Source organism: Nerophis ophidion, linkage group LG02 (genome assembly GCF_033978795.1).
Source record: "Nerophis ophidion isolate RoL-2023_Sa linkage group LG02, RoL_Noph_v1.0, whole genome shotgun sequence".
NCBI classification, from domain to species: Eukaryota; Metazoa; Chordata; class Actinopteri; order Syngnathiformes; family Syngnathidae; genus Nerophis; species Nerophis ophidion.
This window is the reverse complement of record NC_084612.1, coordinates 85,193,810-85,207,954: the sequence shown is the minus strand read 5'-3', so window position 1 is coordinate 85,207,954 and position 14,145 is coordinate 85,193,810. Positions and strand designations below refer to the sequence as shown.

General features: G+C 30.2%; 1 protein-coding gene across 1 annotated transcript in view; it reads left to right on the top strand.

Annotated features, from left to right (window-relative positions):
- The window catches only part of LOC133546831 (solute carrier organic anion transporter family member 3A1-like), a 65,593-nt gene extending 53,572 nt beyond the window's left edge, over positions 1–12,021 (top strand). The window contains exons 6-10 of the mRNA XM_061892666.1: positions 92–290; positions 6,103–6,238; positions 6,321–6,493; positions 11,329–11,393; positions 11,479–12,021. Of these exons, the coding sequence (XP_061748650.1) occupies positions 92–290; positions 6,103–6,238; positions 6,321–6,493; positions 11,329–11,393; positions 11,479–11,843 (938 nt within the window). The 3' untranslated portion in view covers positions 11,844–12,021. The remainder of the gene's footprint in view (positions 1–91; positions 291–6,102; positions 6,239–6,320; positions 6,494–11,328; positions 11,394–11,478) is intronic.
- The last annotated feature ends 2,124 nt before the right edge of the window (positions 12,022–14,145 follow it).

The window sequence follows — 14,145 nt, the reverse complement described above, 5'->3', positions numbered from 1 at the left end:
CGGGGCTCCGGGCTCCCACTCACCTTTGAAGGTACGGGCGCTCCACCGTGTGTGTGTGTGTGTGTGTGTGTGTGTGCGTGTGTGCGTGCAGGAATGACGGCCATCCCGTGCGCGTGTTTGGGCATCTTCCTGGGCGGCCTGCTGGTCAAGAAGCTCAACCTGTCGGCTCTTGGCGCCGTGAGGATGGCCATGATGGTCAACCTGGTGTCCACCGCCTGCTACGTCTCCTTCCTCTTCCTGGGCTGCGACACCGGCCCGGTTGCCGGGGTGACCGTCGCCTACAGCAACGAGTACAAACACTTTTTCTCTTATCTTTTATACTTTCCAGGTAAAAATAGTAAAAGAAACAAAATTTAAAAAAATAATTTCAAATGCAAATATTGCTGAAAAGCCCAATACTGTTCACGGTACAATAATTGAAAAAAATAAATAAAAATAAAATAAACAATAATTGAGGCCAGTGCAGTTTTCTAATTTTTTTAAACAAAAAAAGTAAACAACAAAAACGTTTTTTTAATTAACTTCTGTTTTAAATTTGTCATCTAATTAATTAAATATTGGTGGAAAAACATCTGAAACTCCCAATACCACTATGTCACTTTATTTATTATCATTATTAATAATAATAGTATTATTATTTACAGTACAGTAATAGAGGCCAATGCATTTTTCAAATTATTTATTTATTTACTTTTAATTTTTTGCTTTTCAGGCAAAACATTTTTTATTAAAAATAACAAAAAAATGGTTTGTGTTTAAAATGTGTCAACCATTTGATTACAATAAATACAAATATAACTGGTGTGAACCATATTTGATGATAATACATTTTATATTATTATTTTTTTACTTTTAAGGCAAAAATAGTTAAAAAAAAAAAAAATTCATTTAAAATGCAAATATTGCTGAAAAGCCCAATACTGTTCACGGTACAATAATTGAAAAAAATGAATAAAAATAAAATAAACAGTAATTGAGGCCAGTGCATTTTTTTTTTTAACTTTTAAAACAAAAATAGTAAACAACACAAACATTTTTTTAAATTAACTTCTGTTTTAAATTTGTCATCTAATTAATTGTATATTGGAAAAAAAATTCTGAAACTCCCAATACCACTATGTCACTTTATTTATTATCATTATTAATAATAATATTATTATTATTTACAGTACAGTAATAGAGGCCAATGCGTTTTTCAAAATTTTTTTTTTTTTTTTGCTTTTCAGGCAAAAAAAAAAACTCTTAAAAAATGTTTTTAAAAAATTGGTTTGTGTCTAAAATGTGTCAACCATTTGTTACAATAAATACAAATATAACTGGTGTGAACCATATTTGATGATAATACATTTTTCTATTATTATTATTTTACTTTTAAGGCAAAAATAGTAAAAAACTAAATAATTTTTTAAATTTAAAATGCAAATATTGCTGAAAAGCCCAATACTGTTCACAGTACAATAATTGAAAAAGAAAAAAAAAAAGAAAAAATATTTTTCTTTAGAAATAATGAATGATAAATTAAAACAAATAATAGTTAGCTTCTTCATCTAATTATTTAAAAATAGTTAAAATATTCCTGATATTCCCAGTACTGTTTAATGTAAAACAATACAGACAAATACATGTTTCACTTTTGTTTGACTTTTAAAGCAAATAATAGTTAAAAAATAATAGTCCAAAATTTCTGTATTTCTGTTTAAGACTAGATTTATTTTGATTTGATCTTGATTTAATTTTAATACTTTTCACAGTACCATAAGAGAGGCTAATACACAATTGTATCTCTTTTTTTTACTGTTAAGTCAAAAATAGTCTAACTAAAAAAATAATAATAATTGGGTTTCTGTTCAAAATTTACCATCTAAATACAAAAAGTCTTGGTAATCCCAAAAGTGTTTATAGTACAAGAATAGAAGCCAAAACATATTTCTGATACTTTTTCATTCTACTTGCAAGGTAATTAATAATATAATAAAATGGGACTTGTATCTAAAATGTGTCACTTAATTCTTTAAAAAATAATAAAAAATATTCCTAAAACTCCTGATAAAGTTTACAGTACAATAATGCATATTTCTTCTTTTTTTAATTCACTTGTACAGTAAAAATAAAGACTGCAATTAATTGTCTTTTTTTTTAAAGTTATGCTTTTTAATTAGTCAAAAATAAAAAATTCCTGACAATCCGAATAATTTAACTGTATTTTTTATAGTAAATCTTCATACAATATATTTATTATTAAAAATACAACATGCATGCATCTGATTTTTTTATATATAGTTATGTCATCTATGTCATCAAAATGTAAAAAATGTTGCTGGTAATTATAATATTAAATAACAATAGAGGCCAATGCATTTTTATCTCAATTATGAATTTCCTGATTATCGAAATAAAAAATATATAAGTAAATTCATTTTTCAGTGATTTTTGTAAAGACTTATGAATTACAATTACAATTTTAACATTAATTAAAAAAGTGATATCGAAATAAGAATAGTGCTCTAAATACTAATATTATTATTCATAATGAATAAAGTGACATTGTAATAAGAGTAGCAATATAATAAATAATAATAATAATAAAAATAGTGATAATAATAATGACAATAATAATAAGAATTGATAAAGTGACATTGTAACAAGCGTAGCAATTTAGTAAATAATAATCATATAAATGTTAATTGTAATAATAATAATAATGACAATAATAATAATAAAGAACAAAGTGACATTGGAAAAAAAGTAATATTAATAATAATAGGGAATAGAGACATTGTCTAAAAATACTACTACTAATAATAATAATTAATAAAGTGACATTGAATATTAATAATGTAATAATAATATTATTAATAATAAATAACAAAAATAATGATAATAATAATAACAATAATAATAATAATTAATAAAGTGACATTGTAACAAGCGTAGAAATCTAGTAAATAATAATAATATAAATGTTAATTGTAATAATAAAAATAATGACAATAATAATAATAAAGAACAAAGTGACATTGGAAAAAAAAGTAATATTAATAATAATAATAATAATGTTAATAATAATAGGGAATAGACACATTGTATAACAATACTACTACTAATAATAATCATTAAAAAGTGACATTGAATATTAATGAGGTAATAATAATATTATTAATAATAAATGATAACAAAAATAATGATATTAATAATAACAATGAATAAAGAGACATTGTAATAAGAGTAGCAATCTCATAAATAATAACAACAATAATGAATAAAGTGAGTTTTAATAATAATGATGGTCATAATAATATTATTACTAATGAAAGAATAATAATAACAACGAAAGAATGATCCCGAAAAAGGGGGTCATTCATTCATTATTATTATTATTATTATTATTATTATGTATAAATGATTTGTGAATAACGCGATTTTAGTTACATTTATATTGAAGCCAAATTTTGTTGTAACTTTTAAATTGCTTTCTGTTTAGTGTATCTTTAATTATTCATTGTAAATATCGCAGAGAGTCCTCAAAAAGCAATCATTTTATTAACTTTTTTTTAATCGAACAACGTACATAAAAATATATATTGTTAATGTACATAAAAACAAAGCACTTTCAACAAATCTCAACAATTTCAATCATCCATCAGGTTGAGCAAATACTGTCTTTCACAAAACATGTCAAGGAAAGAAAATAAAGCAAATACAAATAAAATATAAAAATTCTAACAATAAATAATCATTTTAAAAAATCGCATAAGATAACACCAAAAAATACTCATCTAAGTCACTTTAAATGTCTGCAATAACAAAATCATGTTATGTATTTTTAATCATTTTTAAATTATCAAGCCAATTAGAAAATGTAGGTTTTACTTTCATAAATCGACATTTTTGTAGAAAAAAATAATACTATGATAATATTTGATGGACTCATCGATTGAGAATCCCCTGACCACTTCCTGTTTACGCAGAACTTCTCCAGCAAAGGGGAAATGTCGCCCTCTGCTGGCGGCTGCTCGGTAGTGCACCCACTGTGTCGTCATGTTGTTCTTCAACGAATAAGCAAACAATCCCATAACACTAATAATAATAATAATAATAATACATAAAAAAAAATAAAACAATAAAACGCATTTTTTAAAAGACTACAAATCTAAAATAAAAAAACTAAAAAAAAAAACAATACCCTAGATCAGAAATTATTTGTTAATAAGCAAAACTTGTGACTTGTTTGGGTTATGTTATGTTATCTTATCTTATGCATGTTTTTCTATGTTATGCTATGCTAAGCTATGTTATGCTATTTTATGTTATGCTATGCTGTTATGTTATGCTATTTTATGTAAAGTCCTGCTATGTTATGCTATTTTATGATATGCTAAGCTATGCTAGGGCTTCACGGTGGCAGAGGGGTTAGTGCGTCTGCCTCACAATACGAAGGTCCTGCAGTCCTGGGTTCAAATCCAGGCTCGGGATCTTTCTGTGTGGAGTTTGCATGTTCTCCCCGTGAATGTGTGGGTTCCCTCCAGGTACTCCGGCTTCCTCCCACTTCCAAAGACATGCACCTGGGGATAAGCCCCTCCCACCTCCAAAGACATGCACCTGGGGATAGGCCCCTCCCACCTCCAAAGACATGCACCTGGGGATAGGTTGATTGGCAACACTAAATGGTCCCTAGTGTGTGAATGTTGTCTGTCTATCTGTGTTGGCCCTGTGATGAGGTGGCGACTTTTCCAGGGTGTACCCCGCCTTCCGCCCGATTGTAGCTGAGATAGGCGCCAGCGCCCCCCGCGACCCCAAAAAGGAATAAGCGGTAGAAAATGGATGGATGGATAAGCTATGCTAAATTATGTTATGCTATGTAATGCTATACTATGCTACACTATGTCATGCTATGTTATGCTATGCTATATGATGTTATGCTATGCTATATTATGCTATGTTATGTTATGCTATTGTTGCGTTTGGACCAGACGTTCCTCCGTGGGAATTTAAGTTGCTGGTCAATCCCTACACATTTAATTTGCATCGTCCAGTTGATCTAATAACACAAAGTTGCTATGCGGGCCCTTTTTTGTTTTGTTTTTTCTTAAGTGTCATTGATCAACAATAATAATGAATCAAAAACAAAGTTGTGAATTATTGACACCCTATGCTATACTATGTCATGCTATGCTATGCTATTGTTGCGTTTGGACCAGATGTTCCTCCGAGGGAATTTAAGTTGCTGGTCAATCCCAAGTTCTTTTTATGACACGTAAGCTGATTTTAAATGAACACCCAGAACAGAATAGGTATTTCGCAATTTATTCCAAAGCTTTGGAGGGACCAACCTAAAAAAACAACACATTTAATTCGCATCGTCCAGTTGATCTAATAACACAAAGTTGCTTTTTTTTAGTGTCACTGATCAAAAATAATAATGAATCAAAATCAATGTTGTGAATTATTGACACCCTATGCTATACTATGTCATGCTATGCTGTTATGCCATACTATGTCATGCTATGCTATGTTATGCTATTTTATGTAAAGTCATGCTATGTTATGCTATCTTATGCTATGCTAAGCTATGCTAAGTTATGTTATGCTATTTCATGCTATACTATGCTACACTATGTCATGCTATGTTATGTTATGCTTTGTCATGCTATGTTATGCTGTGCTATATTATGTTATGCTATGTTATGTTATGCTATTGTTGCGTTTGGACCAGATGTTCCTCCGAGGGAATTTAAGTCGCTGGTCAATCCCAAGTTCTTTTTATGACACGTAAGCTGATTTTAAATGAACACCCAGAACAGAATAGGTATTTTGCAATTTATTCCAAAGCTTTGGAGAGACCAACCTAAAAAAACAACACATTTAATGCGCATCGCCAGTTGATCTAATTACACAAAGTTGCTTTATTTAGTGTCACTGATCAATAATAATAATGAATCAAAATCAATGTTGTGAATTATTGACACCCTATGCTATGTCATGCTATGCTTTTCTATGCTATGTTATGCTATGCCATGCTATGTTATGTTATGCTATGCTATGCTATGCTATGCTAAGTTCTGTTGTGTTCTGTTGACACGATGTTCCTTGGCCCCCACGCAGGACACTGCGCTCGTGGCAGCGTCCGGAGTCTCCTTGCATCAGCAGCTGCAACTGCTACACGGCGTCCGTCAGTCCCGTCTGCGGCGCCAACGGCGTCACCTACCTCTCCGCCTGCTTCGCCGGATGCACCAAGGCGGTGAGTCGGAAGCCTCAGCGAGCGCAGGCCACCGGAGGGCGCCAAACGAACACACCTTTACACACCTTTTTTGTCTGCGCAGAACCTGACCGGATGCGCGTGCGTCTCCGCCACCGGCGACGAGGCGGTGGCTCTACCGGGGAAATGTCCGAGTCCCGGCTGCCAGCAGGCCTTCCTCACCTTCCTGTGCGTCATCTGCCTGTGCAGCATGATCGGCGCCATGGCGCAGACGCCCTCCGTCATCATCCTCATCAGGTCTGCCGCCTGCTGCTCGCCTGCCCGCCACTAGAGGGAGCTGTTTAGCGGGGCAGCGCCTGAATAAATCACTTCCCATTGACGCAGAAATAAACTAAGAATTACATTAAATTAAATTCAATTAAATTGTGATGAGATTAAAAGAGAGGAAGAAATAAAAAAATTACAAACGACTGACAGTTGGCCCTGCGATGAGGTAGCGACTTGTCCAGGGTGTACACCGCCTTCCGCCCGATTGTAGCTGAGATAGGCATCAGCGCCCCCCGCGACTCCAAAGGAAATAAGTGGTAGAAAATGGATTGATGGATGGATAAACGCCTGAAAAGTCTAATTAGAATTACATTAAAATATATATTTATGTGTTTAAAGATAAAAATTAAGTATTTTATTTTCTTATTTATTTTCTGTTATTTAAGTTTTCTTCACTTCCTCTGCGAAAAACGTTGCGGAAAAACAATAGTATATTTATTTATTTTCATTTATTTATTTTAGATACAAAAAAATAAAAAGAATAATAAAAAACACAATACCTTAAAAAAATAATGGTTGGAAAAAAATGACAGTGAAGCGTATGCACCATTATATTAATTAAATAAAATATTTAATTAAATAGGAGTAAAAAAATTGTGATGACATTAAAAGAGAAGAAAAAATAAAAGTTGAATGACTGAAAATTCTAATTACAATTATGTTAAAATATATATTAATGTGTTTAAAGATGAAAGATAAGTCTTTTGTTTTCTTACATTTTGCTTTTTAAAATGTGTTCACTTCCTGTGCGAAATTGTTGTTGAAAAACAATAGTATATATATTTATTTGTATTTATTTATTTTAAATACAAAAAAATAAAACGAATAGATAAAAACACAATAGTTTAAAAAAATATTGGTTAGAATAAAATGACACAATAAAGCGTGTGCACCATTATATTAATTAAATTAAAAATTTAATTAGATAAGAGTAAAAAAAATTGTGATGACATTATACATTTTTTTTTCTTTTTTAAATGACTGAAAAGTCTAATTACAATTATATTAAAATATATATTAATGTGTTTAAAGATGAAAAATAAGTCTTTTATTTTCTCACATTTTGCTATTTAAGTTTTGTTTACTTCTTGTGCGAAATTGTTGTTGAAAAAAAATTGTATATTTATTTATTTGTATTTATTTATTTTAAATACAAAAAAATTAAACGAATAAATAAAAACACAATACTTTAGAAAAATACTAGTTGGAAAAAAATGACACAATAAAGTGTGTGCACCATTATATTAATTAAATAAAATATTTAATTAAATAGGAGTGAAATTAATTGTGATGACATTAAAAGAGAAGAACAAATAAAAATTGATAAATGCCTGAAAAGTCTAATTACAATTACATTAAAATATATATTAATGTGTTTAAAGATGAAAGATAAGTCTTTTATTTTCTTACATTTTGTTATTTAAGTTTTGTTTATTTCCTGTGTGAAATCTTTGTTGAAAAACAATAGTATATTTATTTATTTGTAGGTATTTGTTTTAAATACAAAAAATAAATAAAAAATTAAAATAAAAACACAATACTTAAAAAAAATATTGGTTGTAAAAAATGACACAATAAAGCGTGTGCACTATTATATTAATTAAGTTAAAAAAATAATTAAATGGGAGTAATGTTTGCTCATGCTAATGAGTTCCAATGCTAATTATTGCTAATGCTAATTATTGTTAATGTTTTTTATTGTTGATGCTAATTATTACAATGTTAACTAATGCTAATGCTAATTAATGCTGATGTAAATTAATGTTAATGCTAATGAATCCATTCCTTCCATCCATTTCCTACCGCTTGTCCCTTTTGGTGACACAGGGGGGTGCTGGAGGCTATCTCAGCTGGACAAGTCGCTACCTCATCGCAGATGCTAATGAGTGCCAATGCTAATGATTGCTAACGTTAATTATTGCTCCTGCTAATTAGTGCTAATGCTAATTCATGCAACTTTTTACTCATGCTAATGAGCGCCAATGCTAATTATTGCTAATACTAATTATTGTTGTTGTTGATTGTTAATGCTAATATTACAATGTTAAATAATGCTAATACTAACTAATGTTAATTTCAATAAATGTTTATAAATATATATATATATTTATTTATAACTTAGTTGTATATGGCGCTTTTCTAAACACTCAAAGCGCTCACAGAGAAGTGGGACTCAACGTTCACTCACACCTGGTGGTGGTAAGCTACATCAGTAGCCACAGCTGCCCTGGGGTAGACTGACGGAAGTTAATGCTATTGAATGCTAATGCTAATGATTGCTCATGCTAATGAGTGACAATGCTAATTATTGCTAGAGTTATTTATTGGTAATGCTAATTATTACAATGTTAACGAATGCTGTCAACGCAAATGCTAATGAATGCTAATGCTAATGATTGCTAATGTAAATTATTGTTCATGCTAGTTATTACAATGTTAACTAATGCTAATGTCAATGTAAATGCTAATGAATGCTAAAGCTAATGATTGCTAATGTAAATTATTGTTCATGCTAGTTATTACAATGTTAACTAATGCTAATGTAAATGTAAATGAATGTTAATGCTAATTAATGCTTATGCTAATGATTGCTAATGTAAATTATTGTTCATGGTAATTATTACAATGTTAACTAATGCTAATGTAAATGTAAATGAATGTTAATGCTAATGAATGCTAATGCTAATGATTGCTAATGCAAATGATTGTTTCATGCTAGTATTACAATGTTAATTAATGCTAATGTCAATGTAAATGAATGTTAATGCTAATGAATGCTAATGCTAATGATTGCTAATGTAAATTATTGTTCATGCTAGTTATTACAATGTTAACTAATGCTAATGTAAATGTAAATGAATGTTAATGCTAATGAATGCTAATGCAAATTATTGTTTCATGCTAGTTATTACAATGTTAACTAATGCTGTCACTGTAAATGAATGTTAATGCTAATGAATGCTAATGGTAATGATTGCTAATGCAAATGATTGTTTCATGCTAGTTATTACAATGTTAACTAATGTCAATGTAAATACTAATGAATGCTAATGTAAATTATTGTTCATGCTAGTTATTACAATGTTAACTAATGCTAATGTAAATGTAAATGCTAATGATAGCTAAAGCTAATGATTGCTAATGTAAATTATTGTTCATGCTAGTTATTACAATGTTAACTAATGCTAATGTCAATGTAAATGCTAATGATAGCTAAAGCTAATGATTGCTAATGTAAATTATTGTTCATGCTAGTTATTACAATGTTAACTAATGCTAATGTCAATGTAAATGAATGTTAATGCTAATGAATGCTAATGCTAATGATTGCTAATGTAAATTATTGTTCATGCTAGTTATTACAATGTTAACTAATGCTAATGTAAATGTAAATGAATGTTAATGCTAATTAATGCTAATGCTAATGATTGCTAATGTAAAATATTGTTCATGCTAGTTATTACAATGTTAATTAATGCTAATGTCAATGTAAATGAATGTTAATGCTAATGAATGCTAATGCTAATGATTGCTAATGTAAATTATTTTTCATGCTAGTTATTACAATGTTAATTAATGCTAATGTCAATGTAAATGAATGTTAATGCTAATGAATGCTAATGCTAATGATTGCTAATGCAAATGATTGTTTCATGCTAGTTATTACAATGTTAATTAATGCCATTGTCAATGTAAATGAATGTTAATGCTAATGCAAATTATTGTTTCATGCTAGTTATTACAATGTTAACTAAGGCTAATGTCAATGTAAATGAATGTAAATGCTAATGAGTGCTATTGCTAATGAATGCTAATGCTAATGATTGCTAATGCCATTTATTGTTTCATGCTAATGCTAATGTCAATGTAAATGAATGTTAATGCTAATGAATGCTAATGCTAATGATTGCTAATGTAAATTATTGTTCATGCTAGTTATTACAATGTTAACTAAGGCTAATGTCAATGTAAATGAATGTAAATGCTAATGAGTGCTATTGCTAATGAATGCTAATGCTAATGATTGCTAATGCCATTTATTGTTTCATGCTAATGCTAATGTCAATGTAAATGAATGTTAATGCTAATGAATGCTAATGCTAATGATTGCTAATGTAAATTATTGTTCATGCTAGTTATTACAAAGTTAACTAATGCTAATGTCAATGTAAATGCTAATGAATGCTTAAGCTAATTGCTAATATAAATTATTGTTCATGCTAGTTATTATAATGTCAACTAATGCTAATGTCAATGTAAATGAATGTTAATGCTAATGAATGCTAATGATTGCTAATGTAATTTATTGTTCATGCTAGTTATTACAATGTTAACTTATGCTAATGTCAATGTAAATGAATTTTACTGCTAATGAATGCTAATGATTGCTAATGTAAATTAGTGTTCATGCTAGTTATTACAATGTTAATTTATGCTAATGTCAATGTAAATGTCAATGAATGCTAATGCTAACAATTGGTAATGTAAATTATTGTTCATGCTAGTTATTACAATAATAACTAATGCTAATGTCAATGCTAATGAATGCTAATGCTAATGATTGCTAATGTAAATTATTGTTCATGCTAGTTCTTACAATGTTAACTAATGCTAATGTCAATGTAAATGAATGTTAATGCTAATGAATGCTAATGCTTGCTAATGTAAATTATTGTTCTTGCTAGTTATTACAATGTTAATTAATGCTAATGTCAATGTAAGTGAATGTTAATGCTAATGAATGTTAATGCTAATGACTGCCAACGAGCCACAGGCGCTGACTTCCGGAAGCTTCTTTCCTCCAGGACGGTGAGCCCGGACCTGAAGTCGTACGCTCTGGGCGTCTTGTTCCTGCTCCTGCGGCTGATCGGTAAAAACGGCGTGGTGTTGTTGTTGTTGTTGTTGTTGTTGCGTCTTCCGCGCTGTAAGCTCCGCCTCCTCCCTCCCCCGCCCAGGCTTCATCCCGCCGCCGCTGATCTTCGGCCTGGGCATCGACTCCACCTGCCTGTTCTGGAGCTCGGTGTGCGGCGAGAAGGGGGCGTGCATGTTGTACGACAACGTGGCTTACCGCCACCTCTACGTCAGCATCGCCATCGCCCTCAAGTCCTCCGCCTTCCTGCTCTACGCCACCACCTGGCAGTGCCTGCGCAGGAACTACAGGAAGTACATCATGAACGGCGAGGGCGGCCTCACGCCCACCGACCTCTTCTCCTCCAACCTGACTCTGGAGCAGCTGGGCCGAGACTCCGCCCACAGCCCCGCCTCCGGCAGGACCAAGTACGTGTACAACCTGGACGACAACGCCGAGTCCGTCTTCTAGTCGCCGTGACGACGCTCCGTCACTCGCAGCCGCCACTTCCTGCGCCCAAATAGTCCTTCCTGGCAGTCCGCGCCGCATATTTGCATATTTGCATATTCATATTCGCTAGACCCGCCCATTCCCCTCATAATAGTAAATATCATGCATCTGATAATAGAATAAATTATTTTTTATCATCCTTCTTGTCCTTAAAAATATGTTTCTTATAATTTTATAATATTGATGTACAATCACAGTACTGTACTAGAAGTATCAAAACAATCCAGGGTAGACTGTGCCGCATATTTACATATTCATTTAATTCATATTTCTATCATTGTTCTCGTCATTAAAAATGTTATTTTATGTCCGCATTCATATATTATTTTATTATTATATTGATATACAATCACAGTACTGTACTAGAAGTATCAAAACAATCCAGTGTAGACTGCTCCGCATATTTACATATTTACATAATCATATTTGCTAGACCCGCCCATTTCCTTCATAACACTAAATATCATACATTTTATAATATAGAAAATTATTTTTTATCATTCTTCTTGCCTATAAAAAATATATTATTTTATGTGCGCATTCATATAATAGTATATCATTATTTCAATATTGTATTGATGTACAATTACAGTAGACAGTACTGTACTAAAAGTTTTAAAACAATCTAGTGTAGACTGCGCCACATATTTACATATTCGTTTATGTTTTTATCATCCTTCTTGTCATTAAAAATGTTATTTTATGTTCGCATTCATATATTATATTATAATATCGATGTCCAATCACAGTACTGTACTAGAAGTATCAAAACAATTTAGTGTAGACTGCACCGCATATTTACATATTTACATATTCATTTCATTCATATTTCTATCATTCTTCTTGTCATCAAAAATTTTATTTTATATTCGCATTCATATATTATTTTATTATAATATCGATGTACAATCACAGTACTGTACTAGGAGTATCAAAACAATCCAGTGTAGACTGTGCCGCATATTTACATATTTACATATTCATTTAATTCATATTTCTATCATTTTTCTTGTCATTGAAAATGTTATTTTATGTTCGCATTCATATATTATTTTATTATAATATCGATGTACAATCACAGTACTGTACTAGAAGTATCAAAACAATTTAGTGTAAACTGCTCCGCATATTTACATATTTACATAATCATATTTGCTAGACCCGCCCATTTCCTTTATAACACTAAATATACATCTGATAATATAATAAATTATTTTTTATCATCATTCTTGCCTATAAAAATATGTTATTTTATGTGAGCATTCATATAATAGTATATTATTATTTCAATATAATATTGATGTACAATTACAGTAGACAGTACTGTACTTAAAGTTATAAAACAATCTAGTGTAGACTGTGCCGCATATTTACATATTTACATATTCATTTAATTCATATTTCTATCATTCTTCTTGTCATTAAAAATGCTATTTTATGTTCGCATTCATATATTATTTTATCATAATATTGATGTACAATCACAGTACTGTACTAGAAGTATCAAAACAATCTAGTGTAGACTGCGCCGCATATTTACATATTCATTTATTCATATTTTTATTATTGTTCTTGTCATTAAAAATTTTATTTTATGTTCGCTTTCATATATTATTTTATTATAATATTGATGTACAATCACAGTACTGTACTAGAAGTATCAAAACAATTCAGTGTAGACTGCGCCACATATTTACATATTCTTATTCGCTAGACCCGCCCATTTCTTTCATAATACTAAATATCATACATTTGATAATATAGTAAATTATTTTTTATCATCCTTCTTGTCCGTAAAAATATGTTATTTTATGTGCGCATTCATATATTTTATTATAATATCGATGTACAATCACAGTACTGTACTAGAAGTATCAAAACAATTTAGTGTAAACTGCTCCGCATATTTACATATTTACATAATCATATTTGCTAGACCCGCCCATTTCCTTTATAACACTAAATATCATACATCTGATAATATAATAAATTATTTTTTATCATCATTCTTGCCTATAAAAATATGTTATTTTATGTGCGCATTCATATAATAGTATATTATTATTTCAATATAATATTGATGTACAATTACAGTAGACAGTATTGTACTTAAAGTTATAAAACAATCTAGTGTAGACTGTGCCGCATATTTACATATTCATTTATTCATATTTTTATTATTGTTCTTGTCATTAAAAATTTTATTTTATGTTCGCTTTCATATATTATTTTATTATAATATTGATGTACAATCACAGTACTG